Below are 18,731 nucleotides of genomic sequence, written 5' to 3'. Positions count from 1 at the left end.
GTATATTATGCTAATAAAAGTGGTCCTGCTACACACTCATTACCAAACTGTAAAATTCAGTATTTTGCTTTTGATGTTTCACAGAAATGCAAAGTATTAACAGTAACAAACACACACACAATTATTAAGAGCATAACACCCAAACCAAAAAAATATACCTGGGGAATTTGTTTTTTCTTTAGAATCTAAAAATATAATCTCATGCATCAGAGCAAGAGATGTGATTCCCCTTCTTTTTACCACATATATGCAATAAAATTAACGATTGTAAAATTTTCAAGTGCTTTTAAACCTAGCTATTGAAGTTAACTTGTTCACCTTGATTACTAGCCATAAGTGGAATATATTTACTCAAAATACCTACCTTCCAACAGAGGAATAAGATCTTTATGTCCTGATTACTAATCAAGGTCCCTCTGGTTATTGATTTTTCTATAAAACATAGTTATAGGACATTTGTCCAATACATTTAGAAATCCTTGAAAATCTCCCAAACTAATAAATACTATAAAAATCACCAATTATACAGAAAGTAGGGTTTCCCAGGAGGCACTAGTGGTAAAGAACCTGCCTGCGCTAGTGGTAAAGAGATGCAGGTCCCATCCCTGGGTTGGGAAGATCCTCTGGAGGAGGGAATGGCAATCCATTCCAGTATTCTTCCCTGGAGAATCCCACAGACAGGTGGGCTATGGTCCATAAGGTTGCAAAGAGCTGGATACGACTAAAGCGTATACTAGAAAGTAGTATCTCCCTTTGGCACACCTACCCTAGGTCTCTGCACCTGCCTTGCTATCTTCATTTATTCACTAATTAGAAGTCACTATCTTCTATTTATTCACTAACAAGGTTCATTCATACCTCTAACAGTTCCAATATCCAAACTGTTTTTCTAAATCTGAGTTAAAGAAACACTTTATTTCTCAGATGCCATATTGTCATTTTTAGGTAAAAAGCACCCTATATTCCAAATAAGCAGGTACTTGAGCTTAACTGGCTAGATCTTCCAATGGTGATGCCTTAATCATCTCTAAACAGAGCCCTGAACAGTATCTGGCACACAGCAGGCAGGGAACAAATCCTAAACATAAATGAATTTTTATTTTCTCGGACCTTATTTTAAACTATAACTTCTGAGACTTCTTCAATCACTAAACTGAAAAACATTCTTCAAAATATTTGTCTAGATAAACTCTACCTTAAATCATGTTTGCAAACAAGCCATAGCCTCTATGAAAACTATGTCTGTTACACAATCAAATTAACTTTTTGTTTTTTAAGGAGAATAGAGTTGGAAATATGTATTTATAATCTGGTACTTTGGAACAAGTGATGATTTTGTCAAAAGGAAAAAAAAAATGTTAGAACATCTGTTAGAAAATCCTTCCACAAAAGCCTAAGCAATCTACAATGTACACTGTATGTGACATACAATTCAATTAAACAACCACAATTATAAAAATTATTTCTGTATCAGTCAGATGTAGGCTAGATTGTGCTGTAGAAATTAACAACTCCCCAAAGAAAAGGCTTTCTTTCTCACTCACACTACCCATGCATCCTTCTCCTCCCTGTCTTCCCGCCCTACCTCACACTGCCTATCATTCTCACTAGAGGACTTCCCCTGGCAGGGCAGCCAATACTTGCCATTCTGTAGCAAAGAGAAAGAAGATGAGGAATCATCCATAGGCACCTTCTGCTCATCTGCTCACCTTTCACTGGTCAAAACCAGTCACATGACACACAACGTCAAAGAGACTGGGGATATGCAATCTTAGTATAATCTGGTGAACAACACTAATGACTACTACTTTTTAAAAAGGCACTATCTGGAATAGAAAGATTTAGGATCAAATCCTTGTTCTGCAACTTACAAGTACACTTACTTCCCCATCTATAAAATACAAACAGTAATAACTACCTTATAGGGTCATCAGAAGATTAAATGATATAATGCAAGATCAGATATTTACCAGGATATCTGACCTTGATTCATTGATTCAATAAATATTTGGGAGGTGTCTGCCAATCACCTTTCTAGGTACTGACATACAGTAATTATGTACTAAATTAAGTTTTTTTGCTTGTTGTTGCTGTTATTAGAAATGCTTTTTGAGTTCCAACCAGGAATAAGTTGTCATTTCTTAGCTGAGACTTCCAGTTGTTTTCCAATAACCATTTTCTTCCTTATACGCTAAGAGAGCCCCTGATTTTCAGCTGGACACATGATCTCATGGAATTCAGACTACATATGCCAGCTGTTCATATAGTTAAGACAACCACAGGTCTAAGTTCTGGCTACAGCCAAAAGTGTCATGCGGCAACTAACCAGAAACTTCCTTACGGGACAGCAGGTATGAACCCTTTGTCTACTTCCTCATCCCTTCCTCCACCAAGCCATACAGAATATCAGTTCTGTTGTGGACTATGAGACCACAGCCATGCATGGCAGAGAACAAAATAGAAGGATTCTCATTTCCTGACACTGTGGAGTATCATACCAGCCCTGTGCTGTTATGTAAATAATAAACTTTCATTTTGTTTAATCCATTTAATTTTGCATTTTCTGTTATTCACAGCCAATCTTAATACTAATTAATAAAACAACATAATCTGTCAACTTTTTAAAAAAGCAACCTACATGAAAGAATAATAATTCTTGATGACCCCTCTACATCTTCATAAAAGGAGGTACCACTGGAGGAAGCAGCAGTGTACAGCAGAACGGCTTAAAGAAGACAAGAGTTTTAGAAGCAGTTCTCCACTCCTTTGTAAACCTTTGGCAAGCTATTTAACCTGGCCCAGCTCAGCTTCTTGTGTATAAAAGGGTACTAAGATTTAAATAGAGATCTTAAATGTGAGAATTAGTGGGAAGAGGTTTATGAAATTACTACATAAATTATAAATCATTAAACAATATCAGTATTACTTTATCAACTATTCCCTCTCCTTCACCTTTCCTTCAGAAGTGGGGCATGAAGACAGATCGCAGTACATAAGAATCACTTAGAGAGCCATCCTCAGAGATTTTGATTCATTAGGCCTAGTGCAGGAACCATGAATCTGCATCTTCAACCAGAACCTCGAGGGACTGGTGAAAACAGTCTGCCCACCGCACCTTGAGAAACACCACTTCAGTGACCAGACCCTACTCGTAATCCTGCACTCAAGTGATGAAACACAAAGGATAGTTCCATAGCTTCTCTAGTGCCTAAGTAAATGACAAGTACCCGGTAGATAATCCAGTAATTTCTGTTGAATTGATGAACTGAACTGGAAAATGACAAAATGGGCTGAATCGAATGACCCACTATGGACATGCACTTCTGGTCAAACTAATGTATATAACAGGGACCATCTGCCTTCCTGCCTGAAACAACTACAAAGCTGCATGAATTAGAGGAAACACCAGTTTTTAAGACACTGGATATCAAGTAATAAAGGACATGATTCCTGAGAAATAACAGAAAAAAGGAAGTGAGTCTTACCATTGACCTAGAATACTTCTTGGAGAAAGTTACCAGGCCAAACTACAAGAAGGAGCACAGGCAGAGCTTTGCTAGCTGTCCCTAAGTGGAGGGGACGGAGTCCAAGTCCAGGAAGGTCAGGGTGAGTTTGCAAGCTGGGATTCCGGAGAGTAGAGCGCCACACCGAGAGAGACCCCTCCTCAAATTTTCAGCATATACGTGTGTGGGAGCAGATGCCCAGAGCCTGGGCAAAGAACCACCTGAAAGCACTTCAGGAACAATCCTGAGTGCTCACACAGAGCAGGGAATAGGGTCTGTTCTTATCAGCCAGAGAGAGAAACCTCACAATGTAAGGGCATTGGGTAGAGCATGTATGTTGAAGAGTTTCGCCTCAGGAGGGGGAAAAAAAAAGACCTCCAGATCAAATGCTGCTCTGGTCACACCTGACAAAGCTTAAAAGCAAGACTTGAAAGGATCACACTGCCTCCAAATAACTTATCCCAGCAAAAAGCTCAAGAGTATTTATAGGAATCCAAAAATATCCTGCACCCAATACGACAAAATTCACATCAGGCATCCAATCAAAAATGACCAGGTAGGCAAAGAAGAACTACTACTTCACTATTTTCAAAAATAATTTTCTTGGGGTTTTACTGAATCTTAAATTTTCCTTAAAAAAAAAGTTACAATCATTTTTATCATTTTTCACCCTGTGTGTTAATCTCAAAATTCCTCATCTATATTACTGAACTGCTAGTTCCCATATGAAATATTAACAGTTCTAAGACAAACGGCATAGTGGTTAAAGGGACAAGTTTTAGAGGCATGAAAACCAGGGTATGAATTCTCTCTGAAGTTCTCTGTGTTCCTGGGAAGTCACTGAACCTCTCTGAATTTTAGTTCCCTTATCTATAAAATGGTACAATAATATTTGCTTCATAGGACTGCTGTAAGAAATATACCAAAATAAACAATAAATAGTAGCTATCACATCCTAGTAGAAATACCTTCCCAGGTGGATCAGTCGGTAAAGAATCTGCCTGCAATGCAGGAGACCACCAGCAATGTAGGAGATCCAGGTTCGATCCTGGGTCAGGAAGATACCCTAGAAAAGGAAATGGCAACCCACTCTGGTATTCTTGCCTAAAAAATTCCATGGACAGAGGAACCAGGCAGGCTACAGTCCACGGGGTCACAAGAGTCAGGTGCAACTGAGCAACTACATCATCACATCATAATTCTCACACTACCTTAAGAAAAGTAAGCCAACACACAAATATTTACTGAGCACCTATCATATGCTAGGTCATATGTAGGCACATGAAATACAAAGAAAAAAGGATACTGTTAAGAGGACCCAAAGTATATCTCATGTTGAATCTGCATTTAAAAGTTCATTTTAAGTACAAACTTCATTTTCTATTTCTTAACTTCTAAGTAGGGCAATTATTTTAAGTTCCTTCTATAAAAACTAAAGGATTTTCCCCCCTTTTGAAAGGAAAAAAATAAGACGGCGTCAGGTTCAACCAATTAGGGCATGTCTGAGAAATCCTTGGAGTGTGGAAAATGTGGTATAACTTTAATTTAAAAGCAACTTGCAATTAACATCACCTTTCAAAATTATTCTCAAATTAGTAGACAAATTACATTCAACCATAAAATACATAAAAAGGACCAATCTGTTATTATTTATGATAATTCTTTCAGAAAGCCTGGGCTAACAGATGTAAGGAATTAAAATCAAGTTCAAGATGTATTTCATTTGCTCATTCCACTTAAATGACAGATGGTTTAAATATTAACCCTATTAATACAACATTTGCATATTCATTATTAATCTTATTGCCTTACCTCATAACCCCACAAATTCATTTTTATTAATTTTACTATAGGGTTGCCATTTCAGTCAAGATCTTCTAAACTCTTGCTCTGCAAAGTATGGTCCTTGAAACAATAGCCCGTATCACCTGGAAGTTTGTTAGAACTACAGAATTTCACTGCCCACACCAGACCTACTAAGTCAGGATTTACAAAATGATGGATATGCACACTGACATCTGAGTACCACAGTCCTAAACTGCTGATTTTTTAAATATTTACTGATTTAACTGCACTGGGTCTTAGTTGTGGCATGCAGAACCTTCGATCTTTGGCATGTGAACTCTTAGTTGCGGCATGTGAGAGCTAGTTCTCTGACCGTGGCTTGAACCTGGGCTCCCTGCCTTGGGAGCGTGGAGACTTAGCCATTGGTCCACCAAGTAAGTCTCTAAATTGTTGATTTTTTGCACACTTTTTTCGCAGTATTACAAAAAGTTTATTTGCGCTCTTGCACTGTTGGTGGGAATGTAAATTGATACAGCCACTATGGAAGACAGTATAGAGACTCCTTAAAAAACCAGGAATAAAACCACCATATGACCCAGCAATCCTTCCCCTAGGCATATACCCTAAGGAAACCAGGATTGAAAAAGACACATGTGTCCCATTGTTCACTACAGCACTGTTTACAATAGCTAGAACATAGAAGCAACCTAGAGGCCCATCGACAGATGAATGGATAAAGAAGCTGTGGTACATATTCAGAACGGAATATTACTCAGCCATAAAAAGGAATGCATTTGAGTCAGTTCTGATGAGGTGGATGCACCTAGAACCTATTATACAGAGTGAAGTGAGTCAGAAAGAGAAAGATAAATATCATATTCTAATGCACATATATGTAATCTAGAAAAACGGTACTGAAGAATTTATTTACAGGGTAGCAATGGAGAATAGACATATGGACATGGGGAGAGGGGAGAAGAGGGTGAGATGTATGGAAAGAATAACATGGAAACTTACATTACCATATGAAAACAGATAGCCAACAGGAATTTGCTGTATGGCTCAGGAAAGATAAACAGGGGCTCTGAATCAACCTAGATGAGTGGGATGGGGAGGGAGATGGGAGGGAGGTTCAAAAGGGAGGGGATGTATGTATATCTATGGCTGATTCATGTTGAGTTTTGACAGAAAACAACAAAATTCTGTAAAGCAATTATCCTTCAATTTAAAAAAAGTTTATCTGCTTCCAAACTGTGGTTAACTTATCTATAGATAGTAACTTTTCATAAGAATAATTCAATTCAGACAAATAAATCAATATACATATACATCCCATAGTCTATACATAAGATGTCTCAGACTTGACCTTACCTCTCAACCATGACTCCAAGTCTTAGAAGTACTAGATTTGTTGTACTATTCATTTTTTTCTCTTAATCAACATTTTTGCCTTAGCATCATGCCCATTGTGATGAAAGTCTTCTTTGTCATTAAACAACTACATAGAACAGTATCAGAAAATCAGATTCTCCCCACAATTTTAGGAAAAAATGAAAAAACTCAAAATAGATTCAACCAAGGTTGAACTTAAAAAGTCCCCTAGAGAAAAAAAGACCAGAATGACTCTATTCTCCAAAATAATATATTTTTATGCTTTACCTAACACACATTTTTTTTTCTTACTGCAGGTACCACATTTTTAAAATAAGAAATTCACATGGGACTTAGTGCAGTTCTTTAGATGGCTCATCTTTTATCATTACTATTGCACAATAGTCACAGAACACATAAAATAGAACAAATCTTGTTTTCTCTTTCGTTTTTCCCTCCCAAAATGACAGACCTAGGCTGAAACTGATCACAGCAGGTAGGATGGTTCGGCACAGATTCAAAGGAAAGTACAAATGTTCAGTTTTCAAAAGCACTGCAAAAGCAAACCTCATCTCTTGTCACTGTAGCTGTGGCTTTATGCCAAACATCTGAAAACTGTTGAAAAGTGCTGCTCCTTATAAGAAATTATGAACAGCCTTGCAAAGAAGAGGTAAGAAATGTAATAACTCCTTAGAATGGTCTAATGTCCCTGACCTCCAGGTTGCAAGATGGGAGTCTAACAGTTACCCAGTTGCATCTGAGGCTGTGCACCCAACAAAGATGCTTGAGGAGAAAGAATTATAAGGGTGTGAAGAGACAGTACTAAGGAACCTGTTGGGCAATTTCAACAATTAATTATGTCCTCAAACGTTTCCATTCTTTCAAGATCCTATTATAGATAAGTGATTCTTCGATTTAACACTATTCATTCAATTTTGCATTTGCAAGCTATACTACAACTTCCCCTTCATGGATCACAGCTTTGTTATGGAAAAGTGGCTTCCATAACTCAATGAAGATATGAGCCATGCCCTGCAGGACCACCCAAGACAAACAGGTCATAATGAGTTCTGACAAAACATGGTCCACTGGAGAAGGAAAAGGCAACCCATTCCAGTATTCTTGCCTGGAGAACCCCATAGTATTAAAGGCAAAAAGATATGCTGGAAGAAAAGACCCTGATGCTGGGAAAGACTGAAGGCAAAAGGAAAAGGGTGGTGGTGGGGGGCAGAGGATGAGATGGTTAGACGGCATCACCCACTCAATGGACATGAATCTGAACAAACTCTGGGAGAAAGTGGAGGACAAAGGAAACTGGAGTGCTACAGTCCATGAGGTTGTGAAGAGTCAGACATGACTTAGCGACTGAACAACAACTACTACAATTTCTCAGGATGTGCTCTACAGAATACAACTAAGTATTTAATGCCTTTTTTAGTGGTCTTAGCTCTGATAGTCTAGAAATTGGTGAACAATTCATTATGCCCCATCTCTACTCATATTTACAGCCAAATCTCTCCGAAGAATTGTCCACACACATTGGTCACATTTTCTCACTTACAGTTACTTTTCAGCCCACCTCTATCTGGCTTCCACCCCCTTCATTCTACTGAAACTTCTCTTGGTAAAAACCATTAAGGATCTTCATGTTGCTAAATCCAATGGACACACCTTAGTCATCATTATTCTTCACTCTGCAGCATCATTCAACAAAGTTAATTGTTTTCTCCCTCTTATAATAATCTTTTGTAGCTTTGATGGATCTGCCTTCTCCTGGTATCTCCCAACTCTCTGACCCTTGGCAATCTGCTTTAGGGATTCGGTCCCCTCTACCTGTCCTGACCTACCTTGAAGCTTGGTCCTGAAATCTTGTATCATCTCTTAACTATAAATGTCACCTTCATGTTGATGACACATTTACCTCTCCAGCCCAGATGTTCTTCCATTCAACATCTCCACTTGGATACTGCATAAATGCATTTAAACCCAATACATCTGAAACTGAAGTCTTGGATCTTTCCTTCACTGTTCTTCCTCCAATGTTTCCCAATCCAGTTGCTCCTGCCAGAAACCCAGGAGCTCTTTATTCTCACCACTCATATCCAGTCAATCTCCAAGTCCTATCATTTTGGCCTCCAAAACATAGCTTTAACATGCCTGGTCTCCCCATCTCTACTGCCATTCTCCCTCCCTATCCTCCCACCCTTGCCATCCTAAGTCATTATCAGCTATTGCCCACTACACTGCAAAATCATTTTAAGTGATCTTCCTGACTCTACCTGTTGTTGTTACTTAGTTGCTAAGTCATGTCAGACTCTTTGGAGACCCCCATGGACCCCGCCAGGCTCCTCTGTCCATGGGGATTCTCCAGGCAGGAATTCTGGAGAGGGCTGCCACGTCCTCCTCCAGGTGATCTTCCCAACCCAGGGATCAAACCCAGGTCTCCTGGATTGCAGGCGGATTCTTCACCATCTGAGCCACGAGGGAAGCCCAAGAATACTGGAATGGGTAACCTATCCCTTCTCCAGGGGAATCTTCTGAACTCTACTCGTATGCCTCTCCAATTCTGTCTCCACTCTTCAACCAGAGTGATCTTTCAAAGATGAAAATGCTCCAACTTAAAACCCTTTAGTGGCTCCCTATTGGTTTTAGGACATTGTTCATAAGGTACCCGCCTACCTATCTAGACAACCTCATCCCGTGTTATCTGACCCCTTGTTGTCTAAGCATCAGACTTGTTCTTTTTGTCTGTACATTACACTCTCTGAGGTTGTACAGGTGCAGGGCCTTTGCACATGTTGTATCCTCTACCTGAAATTTTCATTCCTTTTACTTTTCTCCTACCCACTGCTGCCCAAATCATATCAACACACATACACATGCACAATCCAAGACCTCAGGGTCCACAACCACCAGTGAAACCAGACCAAAAGGAAGTAAATGATCAGCAACCCGTGGCATTAAAACGTATCACCAGGACAAAATAAAACAATCATGATAGTATCAGTAAACACTTACATAACTTTATATGAAACACTGTTTGAGTGATTTATATATATATTAACTTAAAGCTCACAACCATACTACCCAGTGGGTACCATTATTATCTCTAATTTAAGATAAGGTAAACAAGGTATGAAGAAAGCTGAGCGCCGAAGAATTGATGCTTTTGAACTGTGGTGTTGGAGAAGACTCTTGAGAGTCCCTTGGACTGCAAGGAGATCCAACCAGTCCATTCTGAAGGAGATCAGTCCTGGGTGTTCCCTGGAGGGACTGATGCTGAAGCTGAAACTCCCAATACTTTGGCCACCTCACATGAAGAGTTGACTCATTGGAAAAGACCCTGATGCTGGGAGGGATTGGGGACAGGAGGAGAAGGGGATGACAGAGGATGAGATGGTTGGATGGCATCACCCACTCAATGGACATGAGTCTGAGTGAACTCCGGAAGTTGGTGATGGACAGGGAGGCCTGGCGTGCTGTGATTCATGGGGTCGCAAAGAGTCGGACACGACTGAGCGACTGAACTGAACTGAAACAAGGTAGGGGCTTCCTAGGTGGCTCAGTGGTTAAGAATCCACCTGCCAATGGAGGAGACACATTGCCTCAGGAACCAGGCTGCAGTCGTCCTTCCTTCCCTGCGCCGGGTGAGAGCCTCCCAACCCTTCCCGCCCTCAGGCCTCACCTTCCAAGTCGGGGAAGAAGCCATCCCAGCTTCCTGGCCAGGCCCAGGCGGCTCCCCAGTGCCTGAGGGCATGAAGCGGCCATACCGCTGCAAAGGCCACTGTGCTGCCTCTCCTACTGGTAACCCGAGACCCGCGTGCTCTTTTCCCGCCTCCGCCATGTTTCTCTTCCTGGCTTGGGCGGCCGCAGCACGCCTGTCAATCGCTGCAGCTAACCAATCAGAAAGCGAAGTGACCCAATGCCCACCCTCCCCCAGAGTGGAAGCCAATGGACAAGCCCCAGAGACTCGTGTGAGGGTGGGGCGGATGGGGAGTCGGGGTTGTCCTCTGGTTAAGGGCGTAGCTCTGGACCTTGAGCATCTTCTCATGGTGGTGGGCAAAGTGGTTTTGGTAACTTCCACCTTGAAGTGGAACTGTGACACTTATAAATGGTAGTTGGCTTTTCAGTAGTTCCGGCCCTCAACTTCCGTCAGGCAGCCCAGGACATCTTCTGCCGCTCTGATAACTGGCCTTGTGATTTCTACACAATGGGACTCTCTGCACTATGTGGACAAGTGTCGTTTCCTTTTTCACAGCAGCCTTTCAGATAACAACAGCCCTGCCCACTTCAACCCCACCAAAACACAGCCCCAATTCCACCCACCAGTCAGGAAACCCATCTTACTGCGGCCCCTATTCATATTTCCTCCAGACGGTCTGCTGCTGCTAAGTCACTTCAGTCGTGTCCGACTCTGTGCGGCCCCATAGACGGCAGGCCATCAGGCTCCCCCGTCCCTGGGATTCTCCAGGCAAGAACACTGGGGTGGGTTGCCATTTCCTCCTCCAATGCATGAAAGTGAAAAGTGAAAGTGAAGTCGCTCAGTCGTGTCCGACTCTTAGCGACCCCATGGACTGCAGCCTACCAGGCTCCTCCGTCCATGAGATTTTCCAGGCAAGAGTACTGGAGTGGGGTGCCATTGCCTTCTCCCCAGACAGTCTAGTTCTCTTTAAAAAAGAGAGGAGCAAATGGGTGGGATGTTGCCAACGATGAAAGGGGAGGCTCAAATAGCAGGTGCATCTCAGTAACAGGTCTGAATGATTTATAATCAACAAAGCACTTCTACATCTGTTATTTGTTCTCTCAACAACCTTGTGGTTAATTAAAGCAAAACAGAGATTATTACTCTCATGGAATAGATGGAGATGCAAAATAACGTCCTTAGAGTAGAAGCAATTTGTACAGCTGGTGTAGAACTGTGGACTCTGCAGTCTCTCCTTGAGGCCATCCCACTTGCGAAGAATTTGGGTATCTATGCAGGCTGGGTCCGGAGAAGGCACTGGAGATCCACTTCAGTACTCTTGCCTGGAAAATCCCATGGACGGAGGAGCCTGGTAGGCTACAGTCCATGGGGTCGCTAAGAGTCCGACACGACTGAGCGACTTCACTTTCACTTTTCACTTTCATGCATTGGAGAAGGAAATGGCAACCCGCTCCAGTGTTCTTGCCTGGAGAATCCCAGGGACAGGGGAGCCTGGTGGGCTGCCGTCTATGGGGTCGCAAGGAGTCGGACACGACTGACACGACTTAGCAGCAGGCTGGGTCAAATTGGAAGCATCGTGTATGGAAGATGGAAGCTGTGTTAATCCAATACATAAAGTTAAAATGCAGAAAAATTTTAAAACCGTGCATTTAAAAGGGTATTAAATGCATAGGCCATGGTTGGAGAAGTGGTCATTTATTCACTCAACAAAACACCTTTAAATGTCTACAGTATATAGCTATGTTAGTAACTACAGGGGTTATGGAAATAGGCATGAATCTAGCATTCTAGGACCTTAGGATCTAATAAAGAAGACAAAGTGAGGTACATGATGTCTGACGTTAATGCCAAGTGAAAGGTGCTTTAAGGATTCAGGTAATGTAAAACTCTACAATCTGGAATGGCAGTGGCATTTCAGTCCCAACTTGAAAGGTCAGTAAAAGCATCCCAAGGGAAGATGGATGAAACTGGTATTCCAGGTGGAGGGCGAGTTGAAGAGCAAAGTTGCAGAGATGAGGATAGTGACATAACCAGCCAGAATGCAAGGGGTTTTAAGGAAGATGAAGCCACAAAGATGAGTTAGGCAAAAGAGCACTGAACAGCAGCTAAGGAGAGTGAATTTTACTTGGTAGATGGTGAAGAGTATGGAAAATTGACATAGAGATGTGACACTATCACAGTGGTGGTCCAGGCAGGCTCATCTTTGAGGGGCATGTAGAATAACTTGCATTCAAGATAAGGGGTATTTGTTAGTTATCTTTCCATTAGTCCAGTAGAGCTTGAAGGGGTCAGATTTAAGAAATGGCTTCTGAAGGTCCTTAAATGACACAGCAGTACTGCATTTAATATAGTAGTAAATGGTTAGAAACTTGGTTTGAATCCCAATTCTACCACTTGCCAGCTGTGTGACCTTGGGATGTCACTTTACCTCTCTGTGAAACAGAGTTAGCCAATACCAATCTTCCAGGGTCTTAGGGAGTATAAAGTAAGATCATCTGTGGGAAAATTCTTGGCAAATTACAAAGCAGTACATGTGTGGGTACTTTCTGTTTGTGGGGTTAAAGTGACTTTCCATGCAGCCCCATAGGCAGGAGGATGGGGATGGGAGCCTGATATTCGATCTCAGAGGCACTCACCTTCCAGGTCCCTGGCTGCGGATGCTGTCAGACACCCTTCACAGGAGCAGATGGTGCTCACAGTTGGGACCCTGTCAGTGCCCAAGGACACCCAGGGCCCTGCTGGGCTCCCACCTGCAAGCTCCCTTCCTAGACAAAGCACCTGTGCTCGAGCTTCTGGGGCCACCAGCATCTGCCAAGAATGGATCATGTCTGCAGAGGGAGATACAAAGCCACAGCTCAATACAAAGCCACAGCTCAATGCACAGAGGCTTTTAAAAACCTCTGATATTAACAAATGTGACTTGAGCATTCACGAGATCCCAGACACAGTAGTAGGTGCTGGGAATACAGAAGATAAAACAGATGTTCTGTCCACCTGAAGCTTACGACCTAGAGGCTGAAGGGGTGGGGTAGACAGAACACAAATTAATCCATGTTTTTAATGGCCATTGTGTTTTCTTTTTTAAAGATATGTCTGTAATATTTATTAAGGTATAATTTTATACAATAAAAAACACAGATCTTATATATTCAATTAGGCAAGTTTTAACACCTGTATACATTCATGTAGGCACCATCCAAAAAAGATGCAGAACATTTCTGAACTTGGAACACCAAGTTCCCTTAGGAGCGCCTCCTTCCAGTCAGTCTCCAACTCCCAGGGACAACCATTGGTCTGATTTTTTTCCACTGGTCTGACTTTAATCACTGTAGATAAGCTTTTTTATTTCTGGACTTTATACATATATATCTATGTATATGCTCAGTCTCTCCATTGTGTCCAACTCTTTGCAACCCCATGGACTACAGTCTGCCAGGTTCCTCTGTCCATGGGATTTTCCAGGGAAGAATACTGGAGTGGGTTGCCATTTCCTCCTCCAAGGGATCTTCCCAACCCAGGGACTGAATCCACATCTCCTGGACCTCCTGTATTACCACTGAGCTACCTGGGAAGCCATATATATATATATATATATAAACCACAGGATATATTTTTATATCTGCTTCTTTTGTTCAGTGTAATTTTGTCTTTTAGCTTCATCCATGTTGTATAAACCAGTAGCTCATTTCTTTTTAGTGATGAATAGCATTCTGTTGCATGATTATATCACGATTTGTTCCTCACTTGTTGATGGGCATTTGAATTGTTATCTGTTTGCTTGGCTTTTTCAGCTGTTGTAAACACTTTTTGTATTAGTCTTTTTTTGTAGATATGTGCTGTCATTTATCTTCATTAAACACCAAGAATGGAATTTCTAGTTTCTAGAAATAGATATGTTTAACCCCATAAAAACTGCCAGAGAGTTCTTCATAGTGGTTGTACCATTTTGTACTCCTACCAGCAAAATATGAAAGTTCTAGTTATCCATGCTGACATTTGCATGTCAAGTCCTTTCAGTTTTAGCAACTCTAGTGGACCTATAGTAACATCTCACTGTGGTTTTAATTTACATTTCCCTGATACCGAATGATGTTGAGCCCCATTTCAAACAGCGTACTGGCCATCTGTGTATTTTATTTCATGAAGTATGTGTTCAAATCTTTACCATTACCGATGTGTAGGGGGTTCTTTATATATTCTAGATACAAGTTTGTTGTTAGATATATGTATTGAAAATACTCTTCCCATTCTATTACTTGTCCTTTCATTTTCTTAACAATGTTTTCCAAAGAGCAGAAGTATTTAATTCTGAATGAAGTCAATTTTATTAATTTTTAAGGGTTTTTTTTTTAGTGCTTTTTGTGTCCTGCCTAAGAAATCTCTGACTACTCTGAGGTTGTACATATATTCTCCTATGTTTTCATCTGAAAACTTTATAGTTCTGTCTTTTACATCTAGACATATGATCCTCCTTGCATTAAATTGTTTGCATGAACTGAAGTGAGAATTAAGGTTCATCTTTTTTTGCATTGACATACAATTACTGTTATACAGGAACTGCCCTCAACCAGTGACTGATGGAAACTGGGATATAAATACCCCAATTTCCTCACTCCTCAGGTGGGACAACTCTGAGATTTGTGTAATATCCCATTCCCCAGGCTTCACCCGTGGGATCAGGTTCCAGTTACCCATGATATAACTTCTTGGTAATAATTCTTTTTTTGGCTTCCCTGCCTCCCTCTCCTACTAGCGTTTCCTGTAATCTCCTCTCAAATAAATTGCTTGCACTTAAATTTTGGTCCCAGCATCTGTTTCTCGGGGAAGCCAAACTAAGACAGTGACAAACAAGGCAGACAGTTCCCTGCTTTCATATATTTAGCAATAATTTAGGCATACATAAGAAGATGGTACAAAAGGCATTAAGAGGAGAGAGAAGTCACATCCAAAGCAGACCCTTCAATACCTTGCTGACCAACAGCAGTAGAACAACAGTATTTGTGATCAGGACTCGTGCATGACAGGTAACTATGAGCTACTCTGATCCCCTTAGAAGACTGTTACTAGCTTTTTTAAACATTATTTTTTTATCCCAAATCCTTTTACTGTGTAACTCTATTTTGTAGGTAGCACGATGACAGAGATGCTTGTCTCATGAGTAGTCAGCATCATATTGGAGGCAAGCTGCAGGGCTAGTTTCAGAATCCTAGCGAGTCTTTTTCAAAACAGGCTAGGGACCCCATGTATCCCCTCTTGCTAGGAGGATGAGACAGCAAAGAAAATGATGGCTTCAGTCTCCTAGATGACAGAGAAATAAACATCTTTACTCTGCCTGCTGTGTCCCTCAGCCACAGCTCCAGGAACCACACAGGGACTGGAAACTGCAGGCACTGCTGGTGTCTGTGGGGTTTCCCAGAAGAGCCCTGTTTGCATAAGTCAAGCCAGGTGAGGTGTCTCCATGATGTCAGACCTGGGGATGCTGTGTAAGAAGGGGATGCTTCCGTGGAACTCTACACACACTGGTAAAAAGCAATTATTTTCAGGTTTCTGCTCTGTTTCTTTCACAGGCAAAAACTAACTGCTCCATTTCAGGTAATTGAAGGGATTTCAACGTGACTGGGCACAGACAATCCCAACCTGTCCACAGGTTGCTGATCATTGGCACAACATGAAGAGAGATTAACACAGACTCTTTCCATTTATTAAACACACAGAGAATAATAATAAGCTAGTAAAATGTTTGCCTGCTGGTAGATTTAGGGGCACATTTTACCAAGTTGGATTAGAGTCAGAAAGAGGAACTTCAAGCAAACCCTAAAGAAAGACTATGAATTTCCACTTTGAAGGGCGGGTTTATATTTTACTTAGGTTGGAATCCAGAGTTCCTGGCACATGGTAGGTCCCCAATTATTTTTAACAAAAAGATTGCACATTTTAATATGGAAGAGTGAAAGGGATAATTTAAAAGTCATTTTGAGGCTATAAAGCACTGACGTGGGGGAGGTGGTTTATAACCCTTTCCTATCTTTGTCTCCACACAAGTTGGAACAAGAAGAAACATATCAGTGAAGCTAAAGTTGAGGAAGAAATTTTTGTACCTTAAAATCTCAGTCTCAGAGCTGTGTTTTCAGGAAATTTACAACCCCAAAGCCTACAAATATGTAATCATATATAGGAGCATAGACAGGAAGACCCCCTTGAAGTCTTTCCCAATTTGATGCATCACTTATTCCATCATTTGTTGCCTGACCCAGGAAAAGTCATTTAACGCACCTCTGAAGAGTGAGGCTGCGATATTTGCAATTTACGCCTCAGAGGACAGATGAGAGCCTCATAAAGAAAACGCTTTGTGCTGGAGAATGACTCAGCAGAAGCATTTCTGAGCTTCGTTATTGAGAATATTTTGAATATTCTGTAGCCATCGCAGTTGCACCTCCAGCAGATGGTAGGTTAGGGCTGGCAGAAGCCAGGAGGTCAACATTCTCAGGGGACCCCAGGGAACGGTCAGGGCCCCTTGCACTGTTTTCTCACACCGAAGGCTTCAGCCTTGAGAGTGTCACAATATGTTTCCAAATGAAAATCCTTTCCCCAGGGGAGCATTCTAACAATAAACTGAGAGACCCTGAGGAAGGGCGATTTTATTTTTTTTGAGTGCTTTTGTTTGAGTTCAGCTAATTTGTTCATTCATTGATTCAGCAAGCATTTGTTGGGCTTTCTCTGTGTCAGACACTAAGCAAGGTAACAGAGAAACAAATCTGAATTGGACACAGCTCTTCTACTGAAAATGCTTATAGTCTGACAGAGGGATAGACACAGGTAATTTGCAATGTAATGTGGAAGATACGCACTAAAGGGACAGACCAGGTATCGTGCTGGTGCAATTAAGGAGTGATGCATTCAAATGGGAGCAGTAGGAAAGGTGTGCCAAAGAATAGAGACTCTTTTTTCGTCTTGTGGTAAAATTCACATAACACAAAATTCATTATTTTAGCCATTATGAAGTGTGCAATTCACTGGCATTTAGTCCATTTACAATGTTGTGAAACCATCACCACTATCTAGTTCTGGGATATTCTCATCACCCCAAAAGGAAACACCATACCTCCTATCAGTCATTCCCCCTTTTCTGCTCCCCCAGTTCCTGGAAGCCATCAGTCTGCTTTCTGTCTCTATGGATTTGCCTGTTGTGGATATTTCATATAAATAGCATTATACAATAGACAGCCTTTCATGTTTGGCTTCTTTTACTTAGTATATTTTCAAGGTCCGTCCATGTAATTGCACGTATCATCAGTACTAAATTCTCTTTAACGGTTGACTAATACTCCATTATATAAGTATACCACATTTTGTTTACCATTTATCAGTTGATGGACATTTGGGGGTATATCCACCTCGATGGGGACTCTTGAACAGTGCTTTATTGATCTGAATAAAAATGGCTTTGCTATCCTTGTAAAGCAAAGCAACACGGACTTCCAGGCGCCATAGTATACAGTTGTTTACTGCTCTACAACTTCTTCCATCTCCAGAAACAGCAAGGACAGGTTGAATATTAAAAGATAACCAAAAAGAGATAACTGGGATCAAAGGCAAGGGAAGCATCTCTGGGACCAGAAATTTGCAACAGCAAGCAAGGGTGAAAGCCAAGGGCATGCTGGGCTCCAACTCTGGATCCAGAGAAACAGGAGCCAAACAGCTTCACGCAAGGCCGGAACAGAGTCAGGCTCCCTGCGTGAAGCCAGGAGTAGGAGTCAGTGCCCCTTTTTTGAGGGGGGCTTCGCAAGGCTGCCACCCTGCCTCTTAGTGTAACTGTTTCCAGGTCAATAGGAACCTGAGGAGACAGCAGAACAGACACAACATCACAACCAGAAACTGAGCCAAGTCTCCTGCAGGCTCTGAGATTGGATAGCCCCATGTTGCAGCAGGAGAGGGGTGCCGATACGTGCCTATATCGGTTCTGGACTGGGACTTGGGGAGTTAGAGGAAGGCACAAGCACACCCCTTCCACCTCTAGAAAGTAAAGGAAAGAGTGATATATAACTGATTCACTTTGAATGGCAGAAAGTAACACAACATTGTAAATCAACTGTGCTTCAATAAATCTTTTAATTAAAAAAAAAAAAGGAAAGATGAAGAAGCAGAGAATTTCTCTGTTTTAAGGTCACTTAAAATGACCTTAAAAATCAAAAGTCTAAAACACATGAGGAAATCTAATTCTAAGAAAGACAACAGAAGCAACAATAAGAATACAAACTCACTTCTGAAAAAATTTAATCAAATAACACAGACTGACAAAAATGTTTTAAAATGATAAATACAACATGGGTGAATATAATTCATAGATTATATTATAAATCATATATAAC

At 41.2% G+C, this 18,731-nt stretch overlaps 1 protein-coding gene across 3 annotated transcripts in view; it reads right to left on the bottom strand.

Moving 5' to 3' along the window:
- REC114 (REC114 meiotic recombination protein) overlaps nt 1-18,731 on the bottom strand; it is a 184,123-nt gene that overhangs the window by 101,610 nt on the left and 63,782 nt on the right. The window contains exon 1 of one of the 3 annotated variants that reach the window (XM_027553174.1): nt 10,345-10,509. The exons of the other annotated variants lie outside the window; for them this stretch is intronic. Within the exon in view, the coding sequence (XP_027408975.1) occupies nt 10,345-10,503 (159 nt within the window). The 5' untranslated portion in view covers nt 10,504-10,509. Of the gene's footprint in view, nt 1-10,344; nt 10,510-18,731 lie in introns of those variants that run through there. 3 annotated transcript variants of the gene reach the window in all.

The sequence above is a fragment of the Bos indicus x Bos taurus genome, chromosome 10 (assembly GCF_003369695.1).
Source record: "Bos indicus x Bos taurus breed Angus x Brahman F1 hybrid chromosome 10, Bos_hybrid_MaternalHap_v2.0, whole genome shotgun sequence".
In the NCBI taxonomy this organism is placed as follows: Eukaryota; Metazoa; Chordata; class Mammalia; order Artiodactyla; family Bovidae; genus Bos; species Bos indicus x Bos taurus.
This window is presented reverse-complemented; position numbering and strand designations above follow the sequence as displayed.